Source organism: Cervus canadensis, chromosome 21, assembly GCF_019320065.1.
Source record: "Cervus canadensis isolate Bull #8, Minnesota chromosome 21, ASM1932006v1, whole genome shotgun sequence".
Classification (NCBI taxonomy): Eukaryota; Metazoa; Chordata; class Mammalia; order Artiodactyla; family Cervidae; genus Cervus; species Cervus canadensis.
This window is the reverse complement of record NC_057406.1, coordinates 53,437,176-53,455,504: the sequence shown is the minus strand read 5'-3', so window position 1 is coordinate 53,455,504 and position 18,329 is coordinate 53,437,176. Positions and strand designations below refer to the sequence as shown.

Below are 18,329 nucleotides of genomic sequence, written 5' to 3'. Positions count from 1 at the left end.
ACAGTTTGTTAAAAGGTACTGTTCTGTTTATATTTAATACGATGGCCAATTTGACCAATCCAAAAAACTTTATTTTTTCTGATGTAAAAATTGGGATAAGCTGAAAATGAAGAAGGTAAAGATTTAAGTTTCCTCTTTTTTCGTGACAAGAACATATATAAGATTATTTGAAAGTCCAAACTTTATGAAAGTCTGGATTTGAATTTCACAAAGCAGAAAGGAATTTTATAGCATTGGCCAAAAAGTTACTTGGGTTTTTGTGTAACATCTTATTATTCAATATTATTCAAAATTATAACCAAAAAAAAAAAAAATTATAACCACTCTAAGCTTCTGTCCTAAACAGGAAATAGGAGACTTCCTGTTCACCATGCATAAGGGCCTTAAATTTAGCTCAAATTAAGAATAACTGACCTGTTGCTTTGCAATAGTGGAAAAAGTTAGAAATAGCCTAAATTGTCATCAATAGTGGAACAAATTAAATAAGGTATTATGTACAGACAACATAAACAAAAGCAATTAAAATAAAGTATTTATATGTATAAATATATACACATACATTCATGTGGAAAAATATCCAGGATGATGTTAATAACGTTGAGTGAAAAAATCAAGATGCTGAAAATAATTGTAACCATGCATGTATGTTTGCATTTACCTAAAAAAAATCTAGAAGAGTACATATTAAACCATTAGCACTGGCTACTTCTGGAGGGTGGAGTTTGGTGGGATGGGGAATTACTTTATGTATTTCTACATTTTAATAAATATCCTAAGTATGAATTACTATCACTTTTTTTTTTCTTATTTTTAAAGTAAAATTAATTTGATGTATGGGATAACTTGGTGATTAGGTGATACTGATAATCATTTTCCTTTGCAGAGGGAGGTTTGTGACACTGTATAGGAGGCAGTGATCAAGACCATCCCCAAGAAAAAGAAATGCAAAAAGGCAAAATGGTTGTCTGAGGAGGCCTTACAAACAGCTATGAAAAGAAGACAAGCCAAAGGCAAAGGAGAAAAGAAAAGATATACCCATTTGAATGCAGAGTTCCAAAGAATAGCAAGGAGAGATAAGAAAGCCTTCCTCGGGGATCAGTGCAAAGAAATAAAGGAAAACAACAGAATGGGAAAGACTAGAGATCTCTTCAAGAAAATTAGAGATACCAAGGGAACATTTCATGGAAATAAAGGACAGAAATGGTATGGACCTAACAGAAGCAGAAAATATTAACAAGAGGTGGCAAGAATACACAGAAGAACTATACAAAAAAGATCTTCAAGAACAATCCAGATAATCACGATGCTGTGATCACTCACCTAGAGCCAGACATCCTGGAATGCAAAGTCAAGTGGGCCTTAGGAAGCATCACTATGAACAAAGCTAGTGGAGGTGATGGAACTCCAGTTGAGCTATACTTCAAATCCTAAAAGATGATGCTGTGAAAGTGCTGCACTCAATATGCCAGCAAATTTGGAAAACTCAGCAGTGGCCACATGACTGGAAAAGGTCCGTTTTCATTCCAATCCCAAAGAAAGGCAATGCCAAAGAATGATGAAACTACCGCACAAAATTGCATTCATCTCACACGCTAGCAAAGTAATGCTCAAAATTCTCCAAGCCAGGATTCAACAATACGTGAACCATGAACTTCCAGATGTTCAAGATGGATTTAGAAAAGGCAGAGGAACCAGAGATCAAATTGCCAACATCCGCTGGATCATCAAAAAAGCAAGAGAGTTCCAGAAAAACATCTACTGCTTTACTAACTACACCAAAGCCTTTGATTGTGTGGATCACAATAAACTGTGAAAATTCTTCAAGAGATGGGAATACCGGACCACCTGACCTACCTGCCTCCTGAGAAACCTGTATGCAGGTAAAGAAGCAACAGTTAGAACTGGACATGGAAAAACAGACTGGCTCCAAATCAGGAAAGGAGTACATCAAGGCTGTATATTGTCACCCTGCTTATTTAACTCATATGCAGAGTACATCATGAGAAACGCTGGGCTGGAGGAAGCATAAGCTGGAATCCAGATTGCCGGGAGAAATATCAATAACCTCAGATATGCAGATGACACCACCCTTATGGCAGAAAGGGAAGAAGAACTAAACAGCCTCTTGATGAAAGTGAAAGAGAGTGAAAAAGTTGGCTTAAAGGTCAACATTCAGAAAACTAAGATCATGGCATCTGGTCCCATCACTTCATGGCAAAAAGATGGGGAAACAGTGGAAACAGTGACAGAGTTTATTTTGGGGGGCTCCAAAATCACTGCAGATGGTGACTGCAGCCATGAAATTAAAAGACACTTGCTCCTTGGAAGAAAAGTTATGATCAACCTAGAGAGCTTATTAAAAAGCAGAGCTATTACTTTGCCGACAAAGGTCTGTCTAGTCAAGGCTATGGTTTTTCCAGTGATCATGTATGGATGTAAGAGTTGGACTGTAAAGAAAGCTGAGCACCGAAGAATTGATGCTTTTGAACTGTGGTGTTGGAGAAGACTCTTGAGAGTCCCTTGGACTGCAAGGAGATCCAACCAGTCCATCCTAAAGGAGATCAATCCTGAATATTCATTGGAAGGACTGATGCTGAAGTTGAAACTCCAATACTTTGGCCACCTGATGCAAAGAACTGACTCATTTGAAAAGACCCTGATGCTGGGAAAGATTGAAGGCAGGAGGGGAAGGGGACGACAGAGGATAAGATGGTTGGATGGTATCACCAACTTGATGGACATGAGTTTGAGTAAACTCTGGGAGTTGGTGATGGACAGGGAGGCCTGGCGTGCTCCAGTCCATGGGGTCACAAAGAGTCGGACACAACTGAGTGACTGAACTTATAGCAGTAAACAAAACAGACAAAATCCCTGCCTTCATGAAGCTTCTACTGGAGGGAGATAGACAACACACAGATGCATCAATAAAATGTGCATTTTACAGATTTTAAGATTTAAGCAATAGAAAAATAAAGTCGTGAACAGGGGTGGACAGAAGAAGGGTTTCGACTTTAAAAAGGGTGGTCAGGAAAACTCGCTGAGAAGGTGGTGCCTGAGTGAAGACTTGGAGAACGTGAAGGAGTGAGCCATGCAGGTAGGTGAGAGCAGTCCGGGCAGAGGGCTTGGGGCAGGAACGTGAAGGCAAGGCCAGTGTGGTCACAGCAGAGTGAAGGAGGAGGCGACGCAGCAGCACAGGTTCCGTGTAGGATCGTGAAGGCCTCCGCAGGGACTGCAGAGGGAGAAGGGAAGCCACTGGAGGTGGTGGTGGGGTCGGGGGTGGGGGACGGGGCTGAGAAGAGCAGGGACGAGAGCATTCTGACTCTTGAAGAACAGGCTACGTAAGAACAGGTGCAAACCTAGTCAGAAGCCTTTTGCAAGGGTCCAGACAAGCAACGGCAGCAGCCTGCCATGTGAAGGAGAGCTCAAATTCCAAGTATATTTGGAAAGTCCACATGGTGTGTTAAGTGATTAGATGTGGGTGCAGGGCAGAAGAGGAGGCAAAGCTGAAACTGAGGTTTTGGGCCTGAGTAACGATGATGGAGGATTTCCTGGCGGCTCAGGGGTAAAGAACCTGCCTGCCCATGTAGGAGACGCGGGTTTGATCCCTGGGTTAGGAAGATTCCCCTGGAAAAGGAAATGGCAACCCACTCCAGTATTCTTGCCTGGAAAACCTCATGGACAGAGGAGCCTGGCGGGATACAGTCTGTGGGATCTCAAGAGTCAGACGTGGCTTAGTGACTAAACCACCTCCATCATTTAACAGTTCTCCTTTACACTCAGTCAATGTTGAAATGAGGGGTATAAAAATTGTACCTTGAGAGATTCACACATTTAAGAATGAAAAACTGACTGAAAAGCATTATTTACTAAATTACAGTAAGACAAAAATAAAATGGTACATTTCATCTGGCAGCAGAAAACAGAAAAGTGCTTTCCTGATTGAAGACATAAATAGTTATCAGGTGGCAGTATTAACTATTTAACAATATAACTGCAAAAATTCTCATTTTAGGTAACTGGTATGTTGGTGGTATAGTTTCTAAGTCACGTTCGACTCTTGCAATCCCGTGGACTGTAGCCTGCCAGGCTCCTCTGTTCATGGGATTTTCTCAGGCAAGAATACTGGAGCGGACTGCCACTTCCTTCTCCAGGGGATCTTCCCGACCGAGGAATCAAACCCTGGTCTTCTGTATTGAAGGCGGATTCTTTACCGAATGAGCTATCAGAAAAGCCCAAAGTGGTACCTTAGCCACAAGCATCAGAGAGCAAATGATATAAATGTCTTTTAATGTATTTCAAATGGAACACAGATATTTCTAAAAATATCATTGTTCTAGAAGAAACACTGTGGACACATTAACATTTCATGTCAATACTGCACATAGATTTAGAGATATCTTTACAGCAAAACAACATAGGGAATTTCTGCACTGACAACAGGAATTCAGATATCCACTGACAAAATCAACCCTGAGAGATAAAAACACCATTACATAGCCTGATTCATTAGTTCAATTTTTGTCAGTTATCGAAGTAGAGAAGCAATTCCTTTTAAAAAACACACACTAAGTGTAAAATGAAAAGGAAGGATAATTAAATCTAAGGATTATTTGTTAGCAGTTCTGTGATACTCTTGGGATGAGCAATGGATTATGCTTCATTATAAAACAGAATACTCCTAACAGTTCCTACTAAGAATACACAACAGAACTGAAGATGAAATGAAAAAAGGAGTCTGTGTCTAACATCAGAACAGGTTTTAATTATGGCTGTTATGGATCCTACTTACTTATTAATTGTATGTTCATAGAGTGCGATGTTACAGTCATTTTCTTCATTCACATCTAAGTATTCAACCAGACTCTCATGTAAGAAATCTTCAAAATTCCTGAGAAAATATTGGTGAAATGGACACTTAAAAAGCATTTTGCTGCCATATTTTATATGCAATAATGGAAGTATGTGCTTTCACTTAGCCTCAAAGCATCCTTCTCTCCCAGAAAGTATCAATACACGGGGATACTTGAAACATGTTATTCTTAGACCACAGTTATCACAAATCACCAAAATATTAGAAAAAGCTGTGATTCTTGTTAATCTGGTGCCGCTTCTAAAAACACCTTTTATGATTTAAAAAGTTCTATATGATGAGAGACCCAGTATCTACATCAACATAGCTTTCTCCTACTACTTCATCTGTGCTGATTTACACCATCATTCTATAACCTGCATTATCTAAACTGATAAACAGTTTTATCATGTCCAAGCAAGCTCACATAGAGAAAAGGTTTTTAACAGGTGGTTATATTTGGTAGAGAGGAATTAAGAGACTACAAATGAAAATATGCTTTTTATAAATGCTCAGCTCAAACACCATTACTTCCGTTTAGATCATATAAATGAGCCTTAAGGAGACTGAGGAGCTTTGCTTTTGGCTACTTACCGGTACCCCTGAGCCAGCTCTTCCATATGCTTATTTGTGACTGCAGGTTTCTGTTTCTTTACAATTATATAGGGTCTAGAAGAGAAAAAAACCGCTTTACAGCAATAGTTCAACAGAAGAATAAAACCAATAAATCCACTGTAGTGAAGTGAGGGAAGCTATAGACCTGTTTCTGGATTGTTTGAGGACACCAGGTATTTTTACAAGTGTGAGATCACAGGGGCCTATTTTCTCTTTCACATACACCAGCCCATGCACAGGCACATGTTCACACATGGTTATTTCATCCAAGTATCTTTGGAAGTATTGGGTTCTGAATGAGAAAGCAATGTGAAATAATACTTGATAAAGTCTAGCAAAAAAAAAAAAACCCAAAAACTTCAATACCTTAAATATCATATGTTTTTGTAAATGCATTCATCATACCAAACATGTCTTCTGATTTCATACTGGGAATATGGAGAGGTCAGCAGTCAGAGACAACAGTCACTGAGAGAAACAGTGGCGTTTTTAGTGAAGGTCTGATGACCGCCAGCGGCCTACACTGCTTTTGCTTCAGGATAAACCTCAGCGGACGACACGAGCAGGGTACCTAAAGCTCCGTACAACCAAACAGTGGGTATGGGAGGACAGAGAATAAAGCCTTCTCACTCTGTGATGTTTGGTGATGTCATGGGTTTAAGTAAGGCAGAGCGCCTCGGTCCACACGTTCTGACAGATTAACCTGTAACTGTCAGTGGGAACCTGCCTCTGAGGGCTCCGCCTCCGCGAGGAAACGCGGACACAAAGGACGGCGCGCGGCCCGGAAGGTCAAGGGCTGTTGCTATGTGGACAAGCGGTTCTCGCAGAGGAGCGAGAGGCGGCATGCGCTCACGCACCCCACCCTCAGGCCCACGCGACCTTCGGGACTGACGCGCACCTGCAGACAGCAGAGAGGAGGGGCTGCACGATTACAAAAGGGGGAAACAAGGGCTGAAAATGGCTCGACGCTTCCCTGAAGTCCTGGCTGCTCCTCCCACCAGGGAAGCAGGAGCCCTGCCCTCCCCAGGGGCTTGCAGTTTAGCTCAGGACAAGAGGCTGAGAGGTGCTGACAGAGCGGGGACAGGCGAGGGAAGGGGCCGCACTTAGCCACCTCAGTCACCGTTCACTTTATTCCACAAATTCTACTAATTCTTCCTGCCAGATCTCTGTGGGGTCATTATAAAATCACTTCTAAAAAAGAATTAGTTTTCTTCTTAGGCTATGCCATATTATATTGGGTGTAGTGAAATGTCTTAAAAAAGAGTAATTGAGAAAATGTCAGTGTTTTCCCCACCCTTACCTGGACCATGTTAGTGGCTATAAGTAAGTACCCCGTGTTTGCCTAGCATCCTACAAGGCACTTACCACACCTTGTATCAATCCTAGGAAGGCACTGTTATTTACATTTTTACTGATGAGGAAAATCAAGGCCCAGAGACTTAAGTAATAAACTCAAGAGTCACATGAGTCAACAAGTGGAATATTAGGATTCAAACATGGGTATAAGCTTCAATTAGGGCTTTTTGATCACAGAGAATAGGAACCAACGCTGGCTAATTTAAGCAAAGACGAAGTTTACTAAAAAGTAAGAAGAAGAAGAAAATTTTAAAGAATTTACTAAAAGGCTCAAAACTTACTAGAAAAGAATGAAAGAAAAGGGTGCAAGGCTTAGCCTCAGAAAGAAAAGGAGCTAAGAGCCAAAGCACCAAAGATCCCGAAAGGCGGGGGGTGGGCAGTCTCTTGCACGCACTGCAGTCAGGACGAATCTGTGCTGACCACGTCTTGCTCTCAGTTATTCTCCTTGGGATTCAAGCTCTCTGGAGAGAGCCTGACTGGCCTGGCTTGGGTCACATGCCTGGTCTTCGGCTGAGCAAGAGAGAGCACCTGACTGACCAACCCAAGAAGACTGCCAGTGGGGAAGCGCAAGCCTAAGGGAAACAAGGAGAGCGACCGGAAGGAGAAAGGGAGGCTGGACAGACACGGGCAAAGGCAGTCCACGTTCCCAGCTGTCAGACTTGCCAGCTCCTGCCAGCTCCCCAACCACTGCGAGCTCAGCGACTAGTGCCCTCACACCACGAGGCCCCCAAGGAGAGACCCTGGTGAACTGAGTGCAGGCCTGGGAAACAAGGTGACATCCGCAGCGGAGGTCCCTGCGTACCCCAAAGCACCAGACGCCACGTCATACCGGTCTCTGTGTCCCCGCCTCTGAACAAAGCAGGCCCTAAACACCGCTGAGCGAACACAAGGCACCCGCTCCTCTAAGGGGCGAATGCGGTGTCATCTCTCTGGGCTGCAATGTTTTCTTTCTTGCATTCCTTAGCCTTCTTCCTTCCCTCCTCTATCCTTTAAAGCAACAGTACTCAACACCCTCCCCCCGTCCCCCCCCACCCCCGCTTTGTTTCCCCAAAGGATTTGGGCTTTTGTTTATTTTACTTAGTTTTTTTTAAATGTTTACTTTTAGTTTATTTATTTATTTGGCTGCACTGGGTCCTAGTTGCAGCATGCAGGATCTAGTCCCTGACCAGGGATCAAACCTGGGCCCCCTGCACTGGGAGCTCAGAGTCTTAGCCACTGGACCACCAGGGAAGTCTGTATGCATCCTTTAAAGCTCAGATCAGAGCAATCAGAATAGAGTGGGTAAAATCAGGATTACTGGAGTCAAATGAATTCTAAGAACTTTCCAGTAAAAAAAGACTCCACCACTAACTGGCTTTGGGTAATTTACTTAGTCTCACCAAATCCCAGTATCTCATTTGTTAAATGAAAATAATAATCCAACCTCATAGGGTTGAATGTGGTTAAAGCCTTACAGACAGAGGATCTATTAAGATAACACATAATGGCTGGCACTTACTACTCGCATAGTTGGTTGTTATTACTAATTATTTCTGCCTTTCCCAGCAGACTGAGTTCTCTGAGGGCAGAGACTGACTCCCATTAATCTCTGAATCCCCAGTAGCCAAGATGCATATTCATGAGGTGTTTGCTAACTGAATTAAATTTATCTTAACAATGAAAGAGTTTAAAGCAACTTCTAAAATCAAAACAAGTCCATTTCTTTCAAAAGTAAATAAAGAGATCTTAACTATTTCTAGCCACACCTACCTGCACAGTCTTCCTCCATCAGAGGAAATATAGACACATCGGTCTGTCAGATTTGTTGAGATGGAAACAAACTCATTGATATAGCCTGCTCTTCGCATCAGTCGAAATGTATTCACCAGCTTCTTGTGATCTCGAATGACACCCAGGATGTTACCTAAGCAGAAAGAAGAAAGAACGTTCAAGATTGAAATAAAAAGTACATCTAATGGATTTAAAATATCTGCTCAATAAAAACAATCACCAGTAGTGAGCAGTCATTTGGAAATACCGTTACTGAGCCTGCAGCCAGTCTGCAAGGCTGGAGGGTGCAACAGAGTGGGGTGTGGAGGGGTCAAGGGCATCCAGGGAACTCAAATCCAGAGCTGGCCTACCACACACTGGCTGCGTATCGCTGGTGAAGTCAGTCTGTCTCCTCTGTCAGCACTATGCAGGCCCATGAACTTGGGCTCCAGAGCCCTGGAGCTGAACCCTGGCTCTATCACTTCTACTGTGCTGATGTGAGGGTTAAATGAGCTGATCTCCTGTAGAGCACTTGGAGCTGGACACAGCACTGAGTGATTGCTATCACGAAGCTGCTACTGTTGTTGTCATTATCTGAGAGATGCAGCAGACAGACCTGGGCTCCCAGGAGGTGCTGGGTGAACCTGTGGGGCAAGGTCACACTCAGCGTGAGCTGCCAAAATACACTGACCAGGCAGGCACTGAACGGCCCCGTTTCCTTCCTACCAGCCTTCACAGTAGACGGTGAAGCCCCCCCCAGAGTGGGAAGGAGGGGGAGAAGATGTGGGGGCTGAGGTGAGGACGAGCACGTGCAGCACCCCAGGGAGGGGACAGAGGCCCTGCCACCAAGCCACACCTGCTGCAGCGTCTCTGGAGGACCCTGAGGGGATGGGGAGGGGTGTGAGAGAGCAGCGGGTGGAGCTGGAGCGGGAGGAAAGGGGCCCTCCTGCAGAGCCTGCTGACACTCGCTCACTCCGTGGCTGAAGACAAGTCATCTCACTCTAAAGGCTGACCTGACTATTTCTGCAGAAGGCCTCACATATTTAACTTGAACGTAAGGATATTGTGCTGAACCGCGTTCCACTGCAGATACACTGGCAGCTGCCACAGGGCCTCTGCACCTTGACCTTTCGCTCTGACAGCCACATCATCTCAGAACCTCGGTGACCCGGTCAACGGAATAAGTGTTTGTTACCATTTTTTCTACCTTTCAGCTAAGGTCAACCTGGGTCCAGAGCTAAGGTATATTCAGGCAGGAGAGCTCAGTGGCAGAGAATCTGACTGCAGAATTAAAAGTATATTTGTGCTTTAAATACATAGTCAATTCCTTCCCCTTCCCCCACAGATCGTTTAGGATCAACATGCCTCCCCAACAGACTCACCGTTGAGGAAGACGAGAAACACATTTGGGTAAGAGAGCTCTTCCCCACACAGTAAGTTCACATCTTCTACTCCCAAGTTACTGGCTAATTTGACAATGGGTCCATCTTCCATGTCAGTGGTGATGTGTGTCATAAGGGCCAAGTTTTTAACCAAACCACATGCCTAAAAAACAAAAGATAGTCATGTCTAAGAATGAACATGAACAACACAAAACACGGTCTGTGTCTGAATATAGCTCACCATTCTGCTGGCAGCAAGGCACAGCAGTGCGGCCTCACAGGGGACACTCCGGAGGGTCATACAAAGCCTGAAGGATGCTGCTGCTGCTGCTAAGTCGCATTAGTCGTGTCCGACTCTGTGCGACCCCACAGACGGCGGCCCACCAGGATCCCCCGTCCCCGGGATTCTCCAGGCAAGAACACTGGAGTGGGGTGCCATTTCCTTCTCCAATGCATGAAAGTGAAGTCGCTCAGTCATGTCTGACTCTTAGCGACCCCATGGACCGCAGCCTACCAGGCTCCTCCGTCCATGGGAGTTTCCAGGCAAAAGTACTGGAGTGGGTTGCCATTGCCTTCTCCACCTGAAGGATACCACCCTTTATTTCAGAGGAAGTGACACTAAAGTCACAAGCGAGGATATAAACATAGATTTAGCCACAGAAATGCTCAGTACTATTTGAACTGGAAATGATGATGGCATTATAAATGTTCCCTCCCCAAAGAAACTGATTTACCTAAATTGTCATTTCCCAACAATAGTATATCATAGTCATTAAGATGATGCTGTCTAAGAGTAAAGGAAAACACTGATAATTGTGAATACATGAACATAAAACTTCTGGCCTGAAATAAGAGAGAGTCTGCAAAGTAACTGGCCAGTACTCTATAAGCTTCTTGGTCTTAAAAAATAAAGAAAGACTGAACAAACTGCTCCAGATTAAGAGACTAAGGAAACCTAACAACTGAAAGTGCAATCTTGGGATCAGAAGAAACATGGCAGGACAACTGGCCAAATCTGAATAAGGTCTAGAGACTACAATACTGTTACCAACGCTAATTTCATGAGGTTGATAAGTATAATTATGTACTACAGTTACATAAGACATCACATTTAGGGAATCTAGGTGAACGATCATGGAAACTCTCTGCACTACTTTTGGAATTTTTTTGTATGTCTAAGATTATTCCAAAGTAAAAAGGAAATGAAAAAAAAAATTCTTTTAAACTTCTATACAACCAAAGAAAAAAATTTAAAGCAAATATAAACAAGGACTTAACACAACAAATTAAGAAAAAAAAAGCCACTTGAGACACATGTGATATGTAAAGATTACATCTTTAATTCTTAAAAACCATCTTCTGTAGTGATATACAAAAGTTTGTTTATTGAGATTAGCTGAAGGAAGCTCTGGGAAACTTGGTGTTCCAAAGCTCAAGATGTATAAACTAGGCAAATTTGACAAGCAGCACAATTTTAGCATGAATTTCCATGTGGTTTAAAATAAATTAGGAGAAAAATGATAATTTCTAAAAATTATAACCCTGTATGGACTTCTATTTTTTACCTCTCCCAAGTCATAACAAATTCCTACTTCAGAACATACATCTTTTACTTGTCCTAATTAACTAATTTATTCATTCAGCATATATTTATGGGACCTCTACTCAGAATGAGGTTCTGGACTAAGGAGCCTGGGATACAATGGTGAACCTAACATGGTTCCTTCCACCAGAAGTTTACAAGCGAGAAGGAATAAGATCAAGTGAAACCAGTGATAGCTAACACAAGGGAGAAAGAGCCATTACACCGGAAGTAGGTGGTGTCGTGATGCAAACCCCTTCAAACTCCTTGGTTTAGTGTTTAGGTAACTGCTTATGTTTCCTATACGTGGCAGGAACCCACTTTAAGTCTTGGACTGTATTCTACTGGTTGGCTGCAGTTGTGACTTTGATGTCCTCTAAGAAGAGTCAAGGAAAATAAGGAGTTGTTTAAAAAGAGCTTCTCATGAGCAAAGGTGATAAGTCTCCCAATTTTCCTTCTTATTCTTATTCCCTATTCATTGAATGGTTTGACTCTTGGGATAAAATAAAACAAGCAAGAAAATTTGGCCCATATGTCTCTTTAGGTGAGAAAAGAAAGTAAAAGTGTTACTCAGTTGTGTCTGGGTCTTTTGCAACCACTGGACTGTACCCTGGCAGGCTTCTCTGTCCATAGAATTCTCTAGGCAAGAATACTATAGTGAGTGGCCATACCCATCTCCAGGACACCTTACTAACCCAAGGATTGAAGCCAGGTCTCTCGTATTGCAGGCAGATTCTTTACCTCTGGGCCACCAGGGAACCCCCTCTTTACGTGAGCTATGAACAGTAAATCAAAGGCCTCTGGAGGTACTGTCTGGGAATGACACTGATGTTCTCACATGTTGCATCAACACTTCTCTGGAAGATAAATGGGTGACCCAGGAGAGGATACAGCCCGGGGGACGGGGCAGGAGCAGAACAGCCGTCACCTCTGACACAGCGGAGACCCTCAGGGACCTTACCTCTCCTTCAGGAGTGTCTGAAGGGCACAGCATGCCCCACTGGGATGGCTGGAGGGATCGAGGACCACTCACTTTTCTTGTTTTTTCGAACTGGGAAGAGATTCTCGTCATCATGCCCAAGGCGGATATATATGACAAGCGAGACAGCACCTGAGTCACCCCCTGGCGGTCCATTTTAAATCTCTTTAGAGACCAGTTGCCCTGGAGAGAGAGGAGAGGCATGAGACCACCCGGGACCACTCACGCTGCCTGACACCCGCAGGCGCTCCGAGAGGCTCTGCACAGGGACTGCTTGTTTGTGAAATCAGTCATGACACATAGTCTGAAATCGAAACATCACAATTACAATCTAGCCAGGTTACTCACTGGGGTTTTCCAGCAATTTAATGACTATTACCTATATCTAGCAACCACCTCGGAATGCTTCAGTGGATTGACATTATCACATCAGAGCAGGTATTTTCTAAAGAACTAATTACATTCTGAACAAGCCAGTTCAACCAGAGATTTTCACTAGGAGCAATAAGCTAACTAACAGAATACTATCAATTTCTACATGTATTTAAGGTAAAATGAGCCTGAAGCACAAAGAGATAATTTCATGTTGGAATGTGCCATTATCTGGATGCCTTCCAAAATTAGTTTTAATTAGAGAAAAATATAGCAATAGAAAAAAAAAAAGACTCTAATAGCAGTTATCAGGGAAAATGAATAAGTATAGGCTTCTTAGTCAAGGCTAAAAATTGCACATATTCACATTAATAAATATATCTTCTTTGGTTATCATGTCAATCTTAAAATAGATTTATATGAAATAAATCTTAAGTCTTAAATTTACTTTACTTCAAATGCATTAGAAGTACTGAAATACATTAAATATATTATTTTATAGAAGCATTAATTGTACACATTAAATATTCTCAAGGATAATTTAAAGATTAAGGTTAGGAATCAAATTTTTAACTCATGGTAACCTGAATTAACAGAAAATAGTATGCAAAGAAAAAACAAAGTAGAAAATAAAATGTCAAAAAATGATTGACTCAATATTTCTGATTCAAAAGGGAAGAAAATTACACCTGCTAAATAGTGTTTCTTCATTTTCCTTTTGATAATCTGATGAAAGCTATGACTGTTCTCTTGAGAAAAATGCACACAGGACCACAAACACAAATTTTTAATTCATTTTCAGGGGAGGATTCCCAGATCCCAGATTAAAATCCTTCATGGTAGAAAAACTCATCTGTTTGAATTTAAATATGTGACTTCAGAGGAGCTCCTCACAAATTAAAGTTTAGTCACTATTACAGTGAAGATCTATCACTTCAAAAACTTTTGATAGAGTGGAAAAAAGCTAAAACCTAGGAAGAAACAATGCGTTACAAAGCAGAGAAACAGCAAACACGTTTCTCACAAGTTAACTCCTCCTCATATTGCTTATTCAGTTAACTCCTTTTATGCTTTGGATGAGAATGAACCTCGTAAACTGACTTATGACCAAAAAGAGCAAGGAAGATAAATAAACATCGGTACAGAACTAAGCAGCTGCTGGCAAATAAGAAGTAGATGGGGATAAAGTCAAGACATTCAGCAAGGTAATTTGTTCCAATATTCTTTTTTTAAAAAAGGGAGAGAGGAGAAACAGACAAAGGGTCTAAAACTGCTCCTCTGAGAAAATTTATTTGTTGAAAATATTCTACATATGGCAACACTCACAATTTTTAAGATTTTTTTATGTGGACCACCTTAAAGGTCTTATTGAATTTGTTACGATATTGCTTCTGTTCTATTTCTAGTTTTCTCGCCACTAGACACATGGGATCTTAGGTCCCTGACCAGGAATTGAACCCACACCCCTGCACTGGAAGGGGAAGTCTCAACAGCTGAACCCATCTTTCTCTAGTTGCCTACAGACTGGCCTTCACCCACAACAAGGCCCACTACTGATTTTCCTAATAAGCAGTCTGCGCCCAGAGTTAACAGGGTGTCATTTGGGGGCAATGCAACTACTGAGAACAGCGATTCTGACCTGAAGGTAGAGTGTCAGAAAGCAAGGCAAAGTCACTCTAACAGAAGTGTGTTCAAGTGCTCTTCGGAGGCTTCTTTTCAAATACCCAGGAATCTACTTCCAGACAAGTTTGGGCCCCGCGAGTGTGACGGGCCCAGAGAGGCACAGGGGCCGGGCCCCCTCCAGCCCGGATGGAGCCGTCATGGCGGGGGCCGCTCACACAGACCTGCTGCGCATTTCTCAGGTCAGACCGGGTGGCCAGTCAGCTGCAGACACACTCTTCTTTTGTTGGGACCACATCCCATCCATAAAACTAATTTTATGTCTGGCATACAAAACGTGAACCAGACTTTATCAGATAGACCTATAGATGTTAGGCTTTAAGAAAGGGAGCAAAAACCTATCTGATAACCCCTGATGAACAGCCAGAGGCCCCGAATACACAGCAGCTGCTGAGGCCTGAATTCACTGCTCACATGAGAACAGCTGAGGGCCCTTTGAGGACTATGAACCTACAATGCAGTGAAACATTTCACACTGCTTCAGACAAAAGTTGTCATTAGTAAACCTACTTGCAATATGTCAGCTTTATTACAGAAAAAAATGGGGGAAAGTATCCATTGAAAGAATGGTTATTAAGGGTTAAACTACAAGATTTTTTCCTTTATAGAAGAGTGTATCTATTTCCTTATTGCCTCAGTAAATTGTAACAGGAACTATAATTTGGCAATAAAGTCACAGCAGCAAAATTTCTACTGATTTCAACTGCAGACTATTTCAAAGAAGAAAATTTGTGACTTGTAGCATCCTCAAAATACATATATATATATATATATATTTTTTTTTTTTCTCCCCACCTAGATTCTCCAAATACTTTAAATTTCCCACTGAACAGATGTACAAATAAGTTACAAAACTCTGCCAGAGGGATCAGAGACTTACGGTTGAAATGGCATTCACCATGCCATTGGTAATCTGGTCCTGACGCATGTGTTTCACAACGTCAAACTGGGCTGCTCTTTGCTTAGGAATCACCTGATCTGCAATCTTCTTCATTTCAGAATTAAACTTTTTGAACAAATCTTCAAAAAGAAGAGATAAAAGCTAAAGAAAAAAAAAAAGGATATGGTGAACTTTCAAAATGCAATCACTAGCTTATTTACTAAAGTTTAGGTCTTTATTAAACTCTGTTTAAAAAAACTGATGGAAAAACTGCTTAATACTGGGAAAAACACATTTTAAAAATTCAACATGATAAACACATACTCATATATGTGCTTATCACTATGCTTGATGTTGAGAATATGAGCGAAGACGATGACACAATCCCTGCATTCAAAGACATTTAACCAGCCACTCCCAGACTAAGTTTCCACTGACCTAATTTTTAACTTTACAAATAAAGACTATTAAAACCCACAAAAGATCAACGGAGAAGACTTAATGTTAAAAGTTCTGACAGCACCAAGGATGGGTGCCATTTGAACCTTCCTGCATCTCTGGTAAAAATGTGAACTAGTATAACCACTAACAATCAATTTGTAGTTTTCTGCCCATCCCAAGGCCCCAAAGTTCCTCTCGTAAGTACATCCTTTATAGCCATGATTCTCAAACTTTAACTTGCATGTAATCACACTGAGGGATTATTAAAACACAAATTGCTGGCCATACCCCTCTGGTATCTGATTCTGTAAGTCTACGGTAGAGCCCAAGAATTTTCATTTCTAACAAGTTCCTAGGAACACCACAGTTGCTGGTGGGGGAAGGGTACCCTTGAGAATCACTACCCTACAGAAATGTCTGTATGTGCATCACGGTACATATACAAGATGTTCAAAGCAGCACCATTTGCATCAGTTAAAAACTGGACACCATATAAATACTATTTAGTCAGACAAACTGTAGTATACTTAAATGACAGAATACTACAGAGCACTGAAAATGGACAAAAAAATAACTGGCCACAAAATCATGGCTAAATCTTAAAAATATAATATTGAGTGAAAGAAGCCAGACCCAAAAGAGTATATATGATGTGACTCTATACAGGGTTCATAACCCAGCGCAATAATCAGCTATTTTGTTTAGGAAGGATAACTAGTAGGCAAAATGAAAAGGCAAGATACAAACACCATAAAAATCAGGTTGGAGACTACACCTTGGAGGGGAAGGAGAAAGCTTCAGAGATTTTGCAAGTTCTGCTTCCACCTGGAATGTAGAAAGCCATAAGACAATATCCTTCCCACCCTGATAATCTTTTTTTAAAAAGATGAATCATCCACAAAATCATAAAATTTCTTGACTCTAACAAAGAGGTAAGTTGTAAGGCAACCAGGGGAACTAAACTGCAAAGGTGTCAAGCCTCTCCAAGGAGAGATGGAACGCACGACAGAGCGGAGGTGTGCCATAAAGAAGAAATCAGCTAAACTTTTAAGGGCTGCTAAAATGCCAAGTGTAAGCGATCACAAAAGCTGAGAATTCTTCAGAGATCCAGACACGAGAGGATCCACACTTAGAAGCTCATTCCACGAGTGCTCAGCAAAGACTGGAAGGACGAAGGAGACCTGAGAACGCCCCGTTTGTTGCAACAAGCAGCAAAACTCTACCTACTTCCCTGGACTTCCTCTTACATGAGAAGAAACCCTTAAGTCACTGGAGAAAAGGCAGGAAACCATTCTGCCGAGGATCCCAGGCAAAGGTAACTCACATTGAGAGAGGGGTAGAAGCAAAACCAAAAAGGTCCAGTTTTTTCAAAGACAGACAGACACACACAGAATACATATTGATCAAAAAGAATTTAAGAGACATCAACTGAATGCAATATGTGAAACATGTTTGGATTCTATTTGAATAATCCTACTTTAAACAACAATATAAAGAAATTCAGGGAAATCTGAATACATAATATTCAGGGAAATCTGAATACATAATATTCAAATTTGATGAGTGATGATATTGATGCTTAATGACATTAAGCAATTACTCTTTAAAAATTTTATGTGTGAAAATGATGTTGATTTTTAAAAACTGTATCTTTTAGAGACACATTTTTAAGTACTTACAGAATGTGATTTGATTATTTGAAATGTTGAAATGATTTGATGGTTTGGATTTATTTAAACAACTGAATTTGTGGAATGGAGGAAGTAGGAAAAGAGTTGAAGAGGACATAGATAAAACCAGATTAACTTCTATTGATGATAGCCAAAGTTGTGTGATTAAAACATGGAAGCTAATTTTTATATAGGTTTCAGGTTTTCTTATTAATATTTATATTACAAATATCTACCAAAATAAACCCCTAACATACTAAGGAGTAAGCCTAACAAAAGAGGTGCAAGGCTTTCACGGAGAAAATTACAAATCCTTACTGAAAGACATCAAAGAAAACCTAAATAAATGAAGAAAACACTCATGGGTGAGAAGACTATTTTAAGATTACTAGTTTTCCCCAGATTGATCTATAATTCCAATGCAACTCTAATCAAAATCCCCAGGTTTTTAATGAAAATGGGGGCTAACTCTAAAATTAATGTGGAAAAGCTAAGACTCTAGAGCAGACAGATAGTTCTGAAAATGAAGGCAAGTGAACTGATCAATGTATAGATAAACTTACCAATGAACAGAACAAAAAGTCCAGAAGTAAACAACACATATATTAAAATTTGTTATATGGTAAAAACATTTTAGCATTTAGCATTTGAGATCTGTAAGAAAATGAAAGACTATAAATAAATGATGCTAGGAAAATCAGTTACTCATTTCAAAAACAAATGAGACTCCTTTCCTTACTTCACTCTACACACAAAAATCCATTCCAGATGAAC

At 41.2% G+C, this 18,329-nt stretch overlaps 1 protein-coding gene across 1 annotated transcript in view; it reads right to left on the bottom strand.

Annotated features, from left to right (window-relative positions):
* The window catches only part of POLR3B (RNA polymerase III subunit B), a 109,878-nt gene that overhangs the window by 49,233 nt on the left and 42,316 nt on the right, over positions 1–18,329 (bottom strand). The window contains exons 13-18 of the mRNA XM_043439883.1: positions 15,445–15,606; positions 12,495–12,695; positions 9,952–10,114; positions 8,570–8,723; positions 5,444–5,518; positions 4,790–4,888 (exon numbers count right to left, since the gene is read on the bottom strand). Of these exons, the coding sequence (XP_043295818.1) occupies positions 4,790–4,888; positions 5,444–5,518; positions 8,570–8,723; positions 9,952–10,114; positions 12,495–12,695; positions 15,445–15,606 (854 nt within the window). The remainder of the gene's footprint in view (positions 1–4,789; positions 4,889–5,443; positions 5,519–8,569; positions 8,724–9,951; positions 10,115–12,494; positions 12,696–15,444; positions 15,607–18,329) is intronic.